Below are 14,204 nucleotides of genomic sequence, written 5' to 3' on the forward strand. Positions count from 1 at the left end.
GTTTTCACAACACTTTCAAATGTTCATGTCTCAAGAGATAATGAAATAGAGTAATAAAAGACCAGGTGTGAATGTAAATTGATTAAAAGCAAATTCATTTTAAGCAATTAATAACACTAGTTCATATTATTGAGTGCCTAGCAGATGCCAACTCTATGCTTGTTTTTTTTTAAATAAATTTATTTAGTTATTTTTGGCTGCATTGGGTCTGCGTTGCTGCATGCGGGTTTTCTCTAGTTGTGGCGAGCAGGGGCTACTCTTCATTGCAGTGTGTGGACTTCTCATTGCGGTGGCTTCTCTTGTTGCAGAGCATGGGCTCTAGGTGTGCAGGCTTCAGTAGTCGTGGCATGCTGGCTCAGTAGTTGTGGCTTGTGGACTCTAGAGCCACAACTTGCGGGCTTACTTTCTCTGCAGCGTGTGGGATCTTCCTGGACCAGGGCTCGAACCCGTGTCCTCTGCACTGGCAGGCAGATTCTTAACCACTGTGCCACCAGGGAAGCCCCTATGCTTGGTGTTTTTATCTATATTATTTCATTTAGTCCACATGACAATCCTACAAGGGATTATCAGTTTTTCATAAGAGAAGACTATGAGTCCCACAGGAGTCATAGTCCTAAGTCCAAAGTTCTTGTCCAGAGTCACACAGAATTTCAGGAATTGGGTCCCTAGTCAGTAAACTAGTCTCTTGGTCCATTTATGGTTAGTCTAAACCATATAACTTAGCTTCTAAATTGGGACACATAACAGTGAAAAGGAGTGCTGTGATAATTACAAGTATAAGTTGAGTCTGTCCTGAGGACAGTGGATATTTGGCCACTCATATGTGCATAGAGCTAGTTTATTTAGTCATCAGGCAAAATAAGCATGGGGTGGGGTATAAGAACTGAATTGGGGCATATAAAAATACTTGCTAACTTTTAAAGATGGCTCCAAAATACAAAAGAAAAACTGCAAAATCACAGATAATGAACATTATGTTAACTTAGTCAATCACAACTCAACTGAAATCTTCTATAATTATGTGTGAATTCTATTTAATAAGTACGGTGATATTGTTACTGAATGCAAGTTCCTGTGCCGGACACACAGTGAGGCCAAACAACCAAAACGTCGGAGTTTGGAGCAGAGAAAAGGTTTATTGCAGGGCCATGCTAGGCAATGGGTGGGTCGTGCCCAAAAAACCCCAAACTCCCCAAAGGGTTTTAGCAAAGCACTTTTAAAGTCAAACTGGAGGGAGGCGGGGCATGGTTAGTTACAAACTTCTTGGTGCCAGAATCCTTCATTCTTGCAGCTGTCCACGTAGGTCATGATGCTCCTGTAAACCTCCAACAGAACACATGTTATTCTCTGTTCTGCAACTTTTTACCTTTATATGAATGGACTTTTAAAGGTCAGAGACTTGAGAATGGGCTATCCTGTATATTTCAGGCTATACACAACATTCTTTTACAAAAGATGCAGAGCCAGCGTTACTAAGCACAGGCAACAGAGCACAAAGATTAAAGCAAAAGGAACATATCTAATATAAAGTCAGATTTGTTTTTCCCTATTACAGTATATTTGATCTTTTTTTAAATATAAGTTTATTTGTTTGTTTATTTATTTATTTTTGGCTGCATTGGGTCTTCACTGCCGCGCACAGGCTTTCTCTAGTTGCGGCGAGTGGGGGCTACTCTTAATTGTGGTACGCAGGCTTCTCATGGCCGTGGCTTCTCGTGTTGCGGAGCACGGGCTCTAGGCACGTGGGCTTCAGTAGGTGTGGCACATGGGCTTCAGTAGTTGTGGCTAGCGGGCTGCAGAGCTCAGGCTCAGTAGTTGTGCACGGGCTTAGTTGCTGTGCGACATGTGGGATCTTTCTGGCCCAGGGATCGAACCCGTTTCCCCTGCATTGGCAGGCGGATTCTTAACCACTGCGCCACCAGGGAAGCCCCAGTATATTTTATCTTATGTGCTGCAAAGCCTCCAAAAAACCTCAGACCATACAGTTTCCATTAGCCTCCACTGCCCACCATGAAGAAAAGCTTCAAGTGCCACCATGTCCAAAATACCTTTATCCTTTGCATCTAAGAGTGGTCAACATGACCCTTCTCATTTTCAGACCTACAGAGAACTCAAGTGATTTGCTAAAGGACATGCAATAAGTGGTAGAACTAGAAGGAAACATCGCAATTCATGCTCCATTTCCTTTCCAGATTTTGTTCTCTAGACTCTTCTTTTTTTCAGTTTTAATATTTTTTATTGAAGTATAGTTGATTTACAATGCTGTGTTAATTTCTGCTGTACAGCAAAGTGATTCAGTTATACATATGTATACATATATATACACATTATTTTTTATATATTCTTTTCCATTATGGTTTATCATAAAAACTTACATCTGCTAACTCTAACCTCCCATTCCATCCCTCCTCCAACCCTCTCCCCATTGGCAATGACCAGTCTGTTCTCCATGTCTGTGATTCTGTTTCTGTTTCATAGATAGGTTCACTTGTGTCATATTTTAGATTCCACATATAAGTGATATCATATGATATTTGTCTTTGTCTGACTTACTTCACTTAGTATAATAATCTCTAGTTGCATCCATTGTTGCTGCAAATGGCATTATTTTGTTCTTTTTTATGGCTCAGTAGTATTCCATGGTATATATGTACCACATCTTCTTTATCCATTCACCTGTCGATGGACATTTAGGTTGCTTCCATGCCTCGGTTATTGTGAATAGTGCTGCTATGAACATAGGGGTGCATGTATTTTTTTGAATTACAGTTTTATCTGGATATATGGCCAGTAGTGGGATTGCTGGATCAAATGGTAGCTCTATTTTTCATTTTTTAAGGAATCTCCATACTGTTCTCCATAATGGCTATACCAGTTTACATTCCCACCAACTGTGTAGGAGGGTTCCCTTTTCTCCACACCATCTCCAGCATTTGTTATTTGTAGACTTTTTGATGATGGCCATTCTGACTGGTGTGAGGTGGTACCTCATTGTAGTTTTGATTTGTATTTCTAGATTCTTCTTGAGTAAGAATATTAATCTCCATCATGGACTGTCTGTTCACAGCATTACACACTTTACCCACAATATCACATGCCATATTTTGTCAATCTTAGGAAGAGATCTGTAGTATTATTATTTTTTTTAATTTTATTTTTTTTTTTTGCGGTACGCAGGCCTCTCACTGTTGTGGCGTCTCCCGTTGCGGAGCACAGGCTCCGGACGCACAGGCTCAGCGGCCATGGCTCACGGGCCCAGCCGCTCCTTGGCATGTGGGATCTTCCCAGACCAGGGCACGAACCCGTGTCCCCTGCATCGGCAGGCGGACTCTCAACCACTGCGCCACCAGGGAAGCCCTGTACTATTATTATTATCTCTTGCCTAGAGATAAGGAAACGGGGGCACTAGGAGCTGAAGATACTTGCATGATCTCACATACCTACATGGCCCTCTCAGAATCTCTGTTGTTTTTTAAGTTAATTAATTTATTCATGTCTTAATTTACACACACGTAAAGTTTACCTTTCAAGGTGCACAGTTCTGTGAGTTTTGACAAGTGCATAGCATTATCTCCTGGCAAGGCTTTACATTAGGTTCTGAGGGATATAAAGAAAAATAAGGTGAAAACCTAGCTTTGAACAGAGTTTATATAGTCCAGTGGTCATGTATCCATACTACAGTATCACAGTTTTCCTTCTTTGAGTCAGAAATGCTCTTAGAAATGTGGAAGTGCTTTAAGGTTGTTCTGGCAGATACTGGTTTCTTCCTTGATGGGGGGTGGAAACTACCTGTGTGATCAGCCATAAGCAAAATTTCTGCTGTTTAGGGCTGTGAGCTCAGAACAATTTTAGACAAAAGCAAACTGTGTTAGGAGGGCAAATGCCTATTCTATATAGAATGTCATGTTTGGGGCAACTTACTCTAAAGTGTTTGGAAATACAAAGGAATGGTTTCTGTATTGTGAGGTAGCAACTGTTTCTTTAGTATCGGGTGAGAGATTCCATTTGCTACATTTTAAGGATGTAAAGCTAACCATTACCACAAAGAACTTTTTTTATAAGACTAAAAAATCACTTTCTCCTTTGGACTATATCATGTTTAGACCATAAGGAAATGTTTTCTTTCAATAGCTGTTCATTTAGCAACAACCTCCCTGTGTAACACAGAGGTTCCAGATGGGAGGATATATATTTAGCTGAATTCAAAACCCATTTCTATATGTTCTGAATTGCATGTGTAAAGGAAAAGCCAATTCTTTTTTTTCTTTGATGGGAAGTTTCACTGTTATAATAGTGTTCATTTTTCCTTAATTTATAATTTCACATATATCCAAACAGCAGAAATATGTTAAACCCGTGAAAATGAAAATATCTTTTTAAAAAAATTTTATTGGAGTATAGTCGATTTACAATGTTGTGTTAGTTTTCAGGTGTACAGCAAATTGATTCAGTTATACATACAAATACACACACACACACACACTCACACACACACACATATATATATATTCTTTTTCAGATTCTTTACCCATATAGGTTATTACAGAATATTGAGTAGAGTTCTACAGTAGTAGTTACAGTTGGTTATCTATTTTATATATAGTAGTGTGTGTATGTTAATCCCAAGCTCCTAATTTATCCCTCCCCTCCATAAATTTGTTTCCCCTTTGGTAACCATAAATTTGTTTTTGAAATTTGTGAGTCTGTTTCTGTTTTGTAAATAAGTTCATTTGTATCATTTTTCTTTAGATTCCACATAGAAGTGATATCATATGATATTTGTCTTTCTCTGTCTGACTTCAGTTAGTAAGATAATATCTAGGTCCATCCATGTTGCTACAAGTGGCATTATTTCATTTTTGGGGGGCTGAGTAATATTCCATTGTATATATGTACCACATCTTCTTTATCCATTCATCTGCTGATGGTCATTTAGGTTGCTTCCATGTTTTGACTATTGTAAATAGTGAATATAGGAATGCATGTATCTTTTTGAATTGGTGTTTTCTCTAGATAAATGCCCAGGAGTGGCATATGGTAGTTCTATTTTTAGGTTTTTAAGGAATCTCCATACTGTTCTCCGTAGTGGTTGTACCAATTTACACTGTCACCAACAGTGTAGGAGGGTGCTCTTTTTCTCCACAACCTCTCCAGCATTGTTAGTAGACTTTTGATGGTGGCCATTCTGACTAGTGTGAGGTGATACCTCATTGTAGTTTTGATTTGCATTTCTCTGATAATTATTGATGCTGAGCATCTTTTCATATGCTTTTTGGACATCTGTATGTCTTCTTTGGAGAAATGTCTATTTAGATCTGCCCGTTTTTTGATTGGGTGGTTTGTTTTCTTGACATGGAACTGCATGAGGTGTTTTATATTTGGGAAATTAATCCCTTGTAGGTCACTTCATTTGCAAATATTTTCTTCCATTCTGTAGGATGTCTCTTCTCTTGGTTTATGGTTTCCTTTGCTGTGCAAAAGTTTTTAAGTTTAATTAGGTCCCATTTGTTTGTTCTTATTTTCATTACTCTAGGAGGTGGATCAAAAAAGATATTGTTGCGATTTATGTCAAAGATTGTTCTGCCTATGTTTTCCTCTAAGAGTTTTATAATGTCCAGCCTTACATTTAGGTCTTTGATCCATTTTGAGTTTATTTTTGTGTATTGTATTAGAGAATGTTCTAATTTCATTCTTTTACATGTAGCTGTCCAGTTTTCCCAGTACCACTTATTGAAGAGACTTTTTCTCCATTGTGTATACTTGCCTTTTTTGTCATAAATTAATTGATCATAGGTCTGTGGGTTTATTTCTGGTCTTTCTATCCTGTCCATTGAGCTATATTTCTGTTTTTGCGCTCGTACCATGCTGTTTTGATTACTGTAGCTTTGTAGTATAGTCTGAAGTCAGGGAGCCTGATTCCTCCAGCTCAGCTCTATTTTTCTTTCTCAGGATTGCTTTGGCTATTTGGGGTCTTTTGTGTTTCCATACAAATTTTAAATTTTAGAAAAGCCAGTTCTTACGTACAGTCAGAAGAAATCAAAGTATCTGGTTCTTATGTATAGTTAGAAGAAATCAAGATAAAAATGTTCATTTAAGTTTTGGGAAGTTCTTATATGTTTGAGCTCTTTTCGTGATCAGAAATTGATGGAATGCACTTATCCACTAGAGAGTATATCTTTTTTTAATTGAAGCTAAAAGGAAAATAAGAGGTGAAAATCTGTGTTTAGACTGTGATCCAGTATCAGTGTTATGATGACCTTCCATTCACTGGTTCATGCAAGGACCATCATGATGCTTTAGTTATGGAGATAAATACCAGAGAAAGTAATGAACAAATAAAGGATTTACAGTCTTTCTCACATCTTACTTTCTATAACTGCATTACTGGCATTCAGGAATGCCTGGGGAATCTCTCCGGGGTAGCTTTTCTCTGATGATTGATTGGCCTTCAGCTTATATGCACTGGGAAAGCCCCGTTTGCTTCCTAGATTGTCACTGTGCTGGTCTGCACTTTTCTCAGAAGAAGGAGGGCCCCTGGAAAGCCCATTTAAGTTCTCTGACTAGTTTACTCTTGCTAATTCTTCTCTTGGACTGGAATTCTTCCATTTAAATTCTGGCCGTTGCTGCTATTCATGCCCTGAATTCTGGCCCTCACCTTGATTAGTGTGTTGCATCTCTATCTGGGCTCAGAAAATCTGAGATGTCCCCAAACTATACCAAAAAAAAAATGACTTAAATGGGGAAAGGAGTTACATACCTTGTTATAAGTCTCGGAAAGAGTTTTGTGTTGGGTGCCAGGTACCAAGTGTGGACATTTCCTGCCAACTCTTTTCATGAGCTAGATTTTAATATCCTACTCAGAAGAACCCACCTCAAGTTAACATGGAAGATGGGGCTTATTTGGAGCCCAGATTATTTGCGAAGACAATATAAAGCAAGCTACTTGTTGTGATGGTTCAAGAATAATTGTTCTGGAAGAAATCCACTGTGGCAACCCTGCCCACCCATCTGTGGCTCTGGTTTCATGCTCTCCTGGAGAAGAAGAGACAGGAAGAACTTTTTCATTTCCTGGCTCAATTCAGAGTTTCTGAAAGAAGCCCAGTGAACCTAATATTCATAGACTTTTTCCTTCTAAGGGGTAGATTTTATATATCGTAATGTATTTTTTCCATTTTGACCAGGGAGTTAGTAAATTATGTCCAAAGCCAAATCTAGCTTATCCCCTATTTATGTACAGCCTAGGAGCTACAAATGGGCTTAATATTTTTAAGAGGTTGAAAAATAATGAAAAGCAGTTAATATTTTGTGACATGTGAAAATCATACGATATTGAATATTAAATTTCATTGTCCCTAAATAAAGTCCCTAAATAGCCATGCTCATTTGTTTATATATTGTCTAGGGCTGCTTTCATGCTACAGTGGCATAGTTGAGTATTTGCAGCAGAGCTTGTATGACTTACAAAGCCTAAAATATTTACTGTCTGGCATTTTACAGAAAAAAAAAGCTTACCAAACTAGAGCTAGAGCAACTAACATTCAACATAGCAGCTGAATCAGCCCCCACTATATTGCTTTCTCAGTGTTTATTTGCTTAACCATGTATTGCAATGAGTAGCTTTGGTATGGCTATAAACTCTGTTCTGGGAAATACAGAAGGTGCCAAAGATGTATGAAGTTTAGTGTAAATATAAGGAAATTATAAACTCTTTCAAGTGACTTTTATAGAGAGAAAAAATATTGTAGATAATTTCCTGCATTTGATACAACTAACTCTCCTTTAGGCAAAATAATCTTAGAAAAAGTTTTATTAATTACAATAAAACTCTAATTTATTCTTCAGTTTATTAGTCTGCCTGCCCACTCCATGCTCTACCCACAAGATGTGCAAATTATTATGAGTTTAACCTCCTACTCCTTAAAAAATCTTTGCTTCCTCAGAGATTACAGAATGAAGATTTAATTAAATTGAAATTGAGAAAACAGCTCTAAAATCTGGAGTTTGAAGAACATCAATTTAGGGGAGAATTTAGAAGAACACAAATCTTGCTGGGTTTATTAGAAGCTCTGAATGATTCTGCTATCTAGAGTCACAGTAGAAGTGTATGTAGTCTTTGTCCCTCATATTTGCTTAAAGGGATCACTTCCTTTAATTATGGGCTTATCTTCTCAGTCATGCTGGGTGTTGTGCTGCCCCGTATTTTGTAGGTGAAAATGTGACTATTTCACCCTTAGAGCATCTGATGGGAAAAGTTGTATAAAGATCCTAATGTCTAGGAGATTTTGAGACATTTATAATCTCTGAACTAGACTTTGAAGAACTGATTTAGAGTTTTCATGATTGGGTTCATGGTTTCACTGAAGTGCCATTGGAAGCAGTTCCAAGACTTAACAAGTGGGACATGTTTAGGTAAACTATGGCACAGTGGTTTAGTGAAAAAAAAAAAAAAAACACGATTCAAAATGGTATGGAGATTATGCCAATATGCAGAAGTAAGTATGAAAAATAACACCAACATTCATAACTAAAATTATATACACCCCCAAGGAGACAAGGGAGTTAAAACAGAGCAGCAGTCCTCAAAATGTGGTCTCCAGCACCCTGCAGATCCATGAACTGGGTGTCTGCCATAAGAAAAACATGGGAACCCAGAGTTACTGTTTAGAAGCTTTTATAACAACAGTAAGTTTATTGTTGACTTTTTAAAAAAAACACTAATTTAGCTTGTACTTATTATGTCTTCCTTTTACCTTCTTACTTTCTTTTGTGTCTTTTTAAAAGTTTTTAAAATTAATTTTATTGAAGTATAGTTGATTTACAATGTTTTTTAAATTTCTGCTATACAGCAAAGTGACTCAGTTATACACACACACACATATATTCTTTTCCATTACGGTTTATCACAGGATATTGAATATAGTTCCTGTGCCATACAGTAGGACCTTGTTTTTATGTCTTTTTTATTTCATTTTAATTTAGTAATTAATTTTCATTTAGTTATTCACTTTTATTGTATTTCAGAAAAGTATGTAATGGACTGGAAAAAATGAACTTCCTTACAGAGTTTGAGAAACACTTTGTATATTGAAAAAAACTGTGTTGTTTAACATTAAATAAGTTACACATTTTTAAGAAGAAATGTTAATTTACAGACATGACGATTTTATTTTAATAAAAGGCTCTGGTGACACCTGGTCAGTTATCTGTTACCAAATTACTGTACTTGGCCAGAATGAGAGAGTTGTTTTTTTCTTTTCCTTGGGTTTAAGCAACTTTTAAATACCAGTTTCTGTTTATGCAGCAGGGGTGTGGCAACAAAATTCTGTTTAAATGGCTAAATCATTGCTGAAACATAATTTAAGGGGGGGAAACAGCAACCCTACAGAAATGTGTCGATTAAGTTTCTGTGCAACCAAATAGAAATGTCAGGATCTTCCTCCACTTAAGATGCAGGAACCAGAGCACTGAGGCAGGAGAAAAGAATTTGATTTACAATTTTGGGGAAAAACCAGCAGTAAAATAATTGAGAGCTGGAAAGCAATCTCACTCCTGCTAAATTGCTTTCCTCCTTGCGTGCTCCATTTAGGGGCGATATTTGGATACTTACATTTAGTTTGCACATATTTTCTTTCCCTTGTGAGTATTCCATCTTGTCGGATTAGGACTGTTTCTCTGCTGTGATCAGCAAAAGAGAATATCCTAGCTGCCAAGAATTGGATTATGCCTGAAGCTTTATAAATAGGAAGTGGTTGATTTTTTTTTTTTTTTTTTTTTATGTGCAAAGGTGACAAGCTGGCTAGTCACGAGAACATTCTGGTCCCTAAATTGCAAAAATGTGGATTCTTTTCCAATAAGCTTTAATTTGGGTTCATGAGAATCAGAGACATGAAAAGCACATTGCAAATGTTAAAGAGTTGGTAAAATGTTAACAATAACAACAACCACTACTGCACTACTACAATTACAATTTGTGGCAGATTTAATGAATGATGTTGGTGTTGCTTACAGCTTGCTTTCCCCATGAAGTATTTAAACAAAGGAGGTTTTCCCCTCTTGGCCAGGAGTAATTACCTCTAGGAATTAACTTATATTCATGGGTACGAAAATAAGATGTGTGTTGTACTGCCAAACCCTTACTTAGCTGGTTCTCTGAATCACACAGATATTTAGTAATTTCTTTATAATTTTTGAAAGTCAGTGACAAAATTTACCTTAGAAGTTTGGTTCTGATGCCAGGTGTTCTGCCCATGGAAGCAAATTTTTATGCCTTACAAAGAGCAAGAATTTAAAGATCAAAAATATCTTTATATTAACACATCTGAGTGCCTCTTAGTTTTATCTTTCTTGCTCACATTAGGAGATGTTTTTGGTTTGCTAACAAGAAATGCAAACCTGACATTCATTTTGATAAGCGCCTCCTGTGAGCCACATTAGGAGCTGGAATCAAAATTCTACTGCTCTCCAAAGGTAAGGCATAAATTATGATTTGGGAAAGAAAAATAGAGGAAAAATAAATAGGAATAGATAATGCAAATTAGGTTTGAGCCAAGAACATGCCTGTTTTAAATTTAAAATTTGCTCTAAGCCAGAGCGGATTATACCCTGGGTACTACCTAGAGGAAGATGGAGATAAATATGAAGGGAATTTTTATTTTAAAAAAAGTCTACAGAACCACAAGCTGTAAGCTCTAAAATTGATAGTCTGTGACTCTCCTGGGCAGACATTTGCCCCACATGGACCAGATCTTCCTGGCATTGATTAGCATGGGCACTGTGGGCCATGCCTTCTCATACCTACTCTCACACCTACAGGTTACATGCAAGAGCCCACTCGCTCTTGGAATTAAAAATAAATGTACCTTTGTCATGAGCCTAAGTCAGCCCACAGTTCTGCATTGCCCTGTGACTAGGAGGATTTTAAGAGCAGTAAATGACAAATGGGGGTTAGAAGTTTAAATTACATGTGATTGTGCACACACATGCACACATACACCCACACATGCACACCCACACATGCACATACATACACACCACACAAACACACACAAATACACATACATACACATCCACACATGCATGCATACACACATACACACATGCACATACACACGCATTCATACCCACATATGCACTAGAACCCCACCTACCTAAGGGGATGAGGATTGATCAAGTTAAAGCAAATAATCCTAGAAAAATATGTGATGCATTTGTAACTTAAATATTTTAACTTAAAACACATCTATGTGCATTTTAATTTCCCCATCTTTTGATGGAAAGGTTTTTTTTTTTTCCATCAAGTGAGGATCTCCAAGAGCAAATGAGGATTTTCTTGAGCAGAGTTCTGATGCTCTGAGGGCATCTATGGTTCTTACATAAACTATACTCTTCAGGAATCATGTGTCCTTTCCAGCTCACGTTTCTTTAAATGGAAAGCATGCTCAGCACCTAGGCAGCCACCTGTGGGCAGATTTGGTCTGGACTCTCAAGACTTTGTTTTAAAGCTTTTACAGCTCTCCCATCACACCTAACTTGATGGCAGTAAATTCTGGCAGCCCCTCGCCTCCTTCATCTGGTCTTTCCAAAGGATTCAACTTAGTTTTTATGGAAAACACTCTCCTTTCCACTTTTCCTTTGCTTAGTATTATTTCACTAGATATTATAATTCTAATAAGTGGTACTTGCATAGACAGCTTTGGAAGAAAACTGATGCTAAGAGCATACAAATTGAAGGGTTTCAAATGGACATGCATAAGCATACACAGAGTTACCTACCAGCTTCCAGCTTCAGTATCCACTGGACTTTGTCACTAAGTTTTGCAAAGAGAATGGAGGTGATGTTGATTTAACCCCGTTTTTCTAATCTAAAAAGCTCAGAATAAAATTTGTGACACATTCCCAGACATTAATAGAACCTGATGGTCTGTATTTTTTCAGTAACTTGACCTCTGACTTCATCTTCTTTTTCTTCATTTATTTTTCATTAAAGCTTTTATATTTTCTTTTTATGTTCCTTTTACTGTGAGAGACATCCAATCCTTCGCTAGAATGACAGTGTGACTGTGCTTAGTAAGTCTTCGTTTTTGCTGTTGTAAGCACAGTAATAGTTCATGTTTTACAAGATTTAAGTTCTAAAATGAGCACGTGATGAAAAAAGTATTTAGCTAAAATGACCCTTGGACATCGCTTAAGAAGGCTCTGGTTGAGTCCAACATATATCTCCAGAGGTCTGAAGCATTGATCCTCCCATAAGCTTGGAATAGATCATTTTGTTGAGAGCTGGATGAAGTACTTTGGCTTGTGTTTAGGGAAGTATCTGACAAATCATAGATGTGTTTCAAAGCAGAGTGGTGTGGGGTGGTCACACTCTGAGAAGGGTTCCCGGGAACCGAGATTTATGCCCCTCTTCTAAGGCATCTTATATCACATTGTGCCTGGTTTTATTTAAGTATGCGTTTCTCCCTTCTGGAGTAGCTAAGTCTCCTCTTCCTGACAGGAGAGGACACTCATTCTATTCTCTTTGCCCATATTCACTGAGGACATGCTCAGCAACTGTGAAAGAGTTAAAATGAAAATGGAAGTGGAAAATTAGAACAATGTGTGCACTTGGGCTCTCAGGGCCCATTCTTCCTGTGTTCACCAGAAATCCTTAAAATATGGACTTACTAATTTTTTTTTTTTTTTTTTTTTTGCTGTATGCGGGCCTCTCACTGCCGTGGCCAGACTTACTAATTTTATTACCAACTGTACGCCTCTTAATAAGTGACACAGTGGTTATATTTCCTGTTAACAAACCAATATGTTCTATTAATAAACTAATAAACTGGTAGTCTTCAAAATATAACTGCACATAGTACCTGTTTTAGTGTTTTCTTTGGTAGACTGTCAAGGCATGGCTGTTATTTTGTGTGCTTTTTATCCATTTCTGACTAATCTTCTTTATTTGATTTGCCTGAACTGGAGTATTTTTTAGTTCCAACAAATTTGGGAACGTAACATTTGATACTTTTGAGACTGTGACCCCTGAGGACACCTGGTTTGATTTTAATGCGGCATCATTGCATCGTGATTTAAGTTTCTGAGCATGGGCTTGGGTGAGACTGCCTGCTTTTAAATTTCAGCTCTCCCACTTACCAAATGCAGGACCTCAGGCTATTTATCTAATCTCTGTGCACCTCAATTTCCTCATCTGGAAAGGGTATGTTAATAATATCTCCCTTGTGGAGTTATTGTGAAGATTAAGTGAATTCATCTATCTAAGGCGCTTGAATCAGTACTCATAGGCCATAAGTTCTCAGCAGGTGATAATTATTAATGTCAACTTTGTGTGTGTGAGAATGGCATCCTCACCAGTGGCTGCCCTGTGAGTAGCCAGTGACTGGGTACAATGCAATCACGATGCCTCAGTGTTCTGGTCTTTCACCGCCTCCCTCCTCTCCCGTGCAGGTGGCCCCGGCCATTAAGGAGCGGATGATGAAGAAGGGGAGCCTCATGCTGGGCTACCAGCCCCACCGGGGGAAGGTCAACTTCTTCCGGCAGGTGCTGATCAGCCCTCAAGTCAGACGGGAGGACATGGACTTCCTCCTGGATGAGATAGACCTTCTAGGTAGGGACATGTAGCTGTGGTTTTTGATCCCCCAGAGGCACAGGTCCTGCCCTGGAGGGTTACAGATCCAGGGCATCTGGGGACACATAGGAAATTGCAGCCCTTCTGGTGAGAAATAGGAAACATGTCCCCTCCTTGCCCAGCAAAACCAAAATGCTAAGCAAGTAGTGTTAAGGACTCTAGCTGCCTGGGTGCTACTCCTGCAATAAAGGATTTTCAGATGATCCCTGGGGCAGAGCCTGGGAGAGTTTAGTGAGTACTACATGGGCTCTGGGTTCTAAGCTTTCATTTCTCTTGAAAGAACATCGAAATTAGTGGGTTAAAGCAGTGGTTCTCACAGTGTGATCCCTACACCAGCAGCACCTGGAAACATGTTAGAAATGCAGGTTCTCAGCCTGGCGCCAGACCTACTGAATCAGAAACTCTGGGGGTGGGCTGGGTATTCTGAATTTTAAGGAGCCTTCCACGTGATTCTGAGGCAAGGTAAAATCTGAGAACCAGTAGTTTAGCACAACTTTGAATTGACTGAATAAGCACTCTGATGTGTTGCCAGCAAAAGGATATCTAATATTTCAGTGGTTCCTGAGTCGGTCTCTGAAAG

At 38.3% G+C, this 14,204-nt stretch overlaps 1 protein-coding gene across 1 annotated transcript in view; it reads left to right on the forward strand.

Annotated features, from left to right (window-relative positions):
• GADL1 (glutamate decarboxylase like 1) overlaps positions 1 to 13,617 on the forward strand; it is a gene marked incomplete at both ends in the record, with an annotated part of 171,503 nt that extends 157,886 nt beyond the window's left edge. The window contains one exon of the mRNA XM_081247363.1: positions 13,444 to 13,617. Within this exon, the coding sequence (XP_081103489.1) occupies positions 13,444 to 13,617 (174 nt within the window). The remainder of the gene's footprint in view (positions 1 to 13,443) is intronic.
• Positions 13,618 to 14,204: the final 587 nt, after the last annotated feature.

This window comes from Mesoplodon bidens, assembly GCF_964165515.1.
Source record: "Mesoplodon bidens genome assembly, chromosome: 10".
NCBI lineage: Eukaryota > Metazoa > Chordata > Mammalia > Artiodactyla > Ziphiidae > Mesoplodon > Mesoplodon bidens.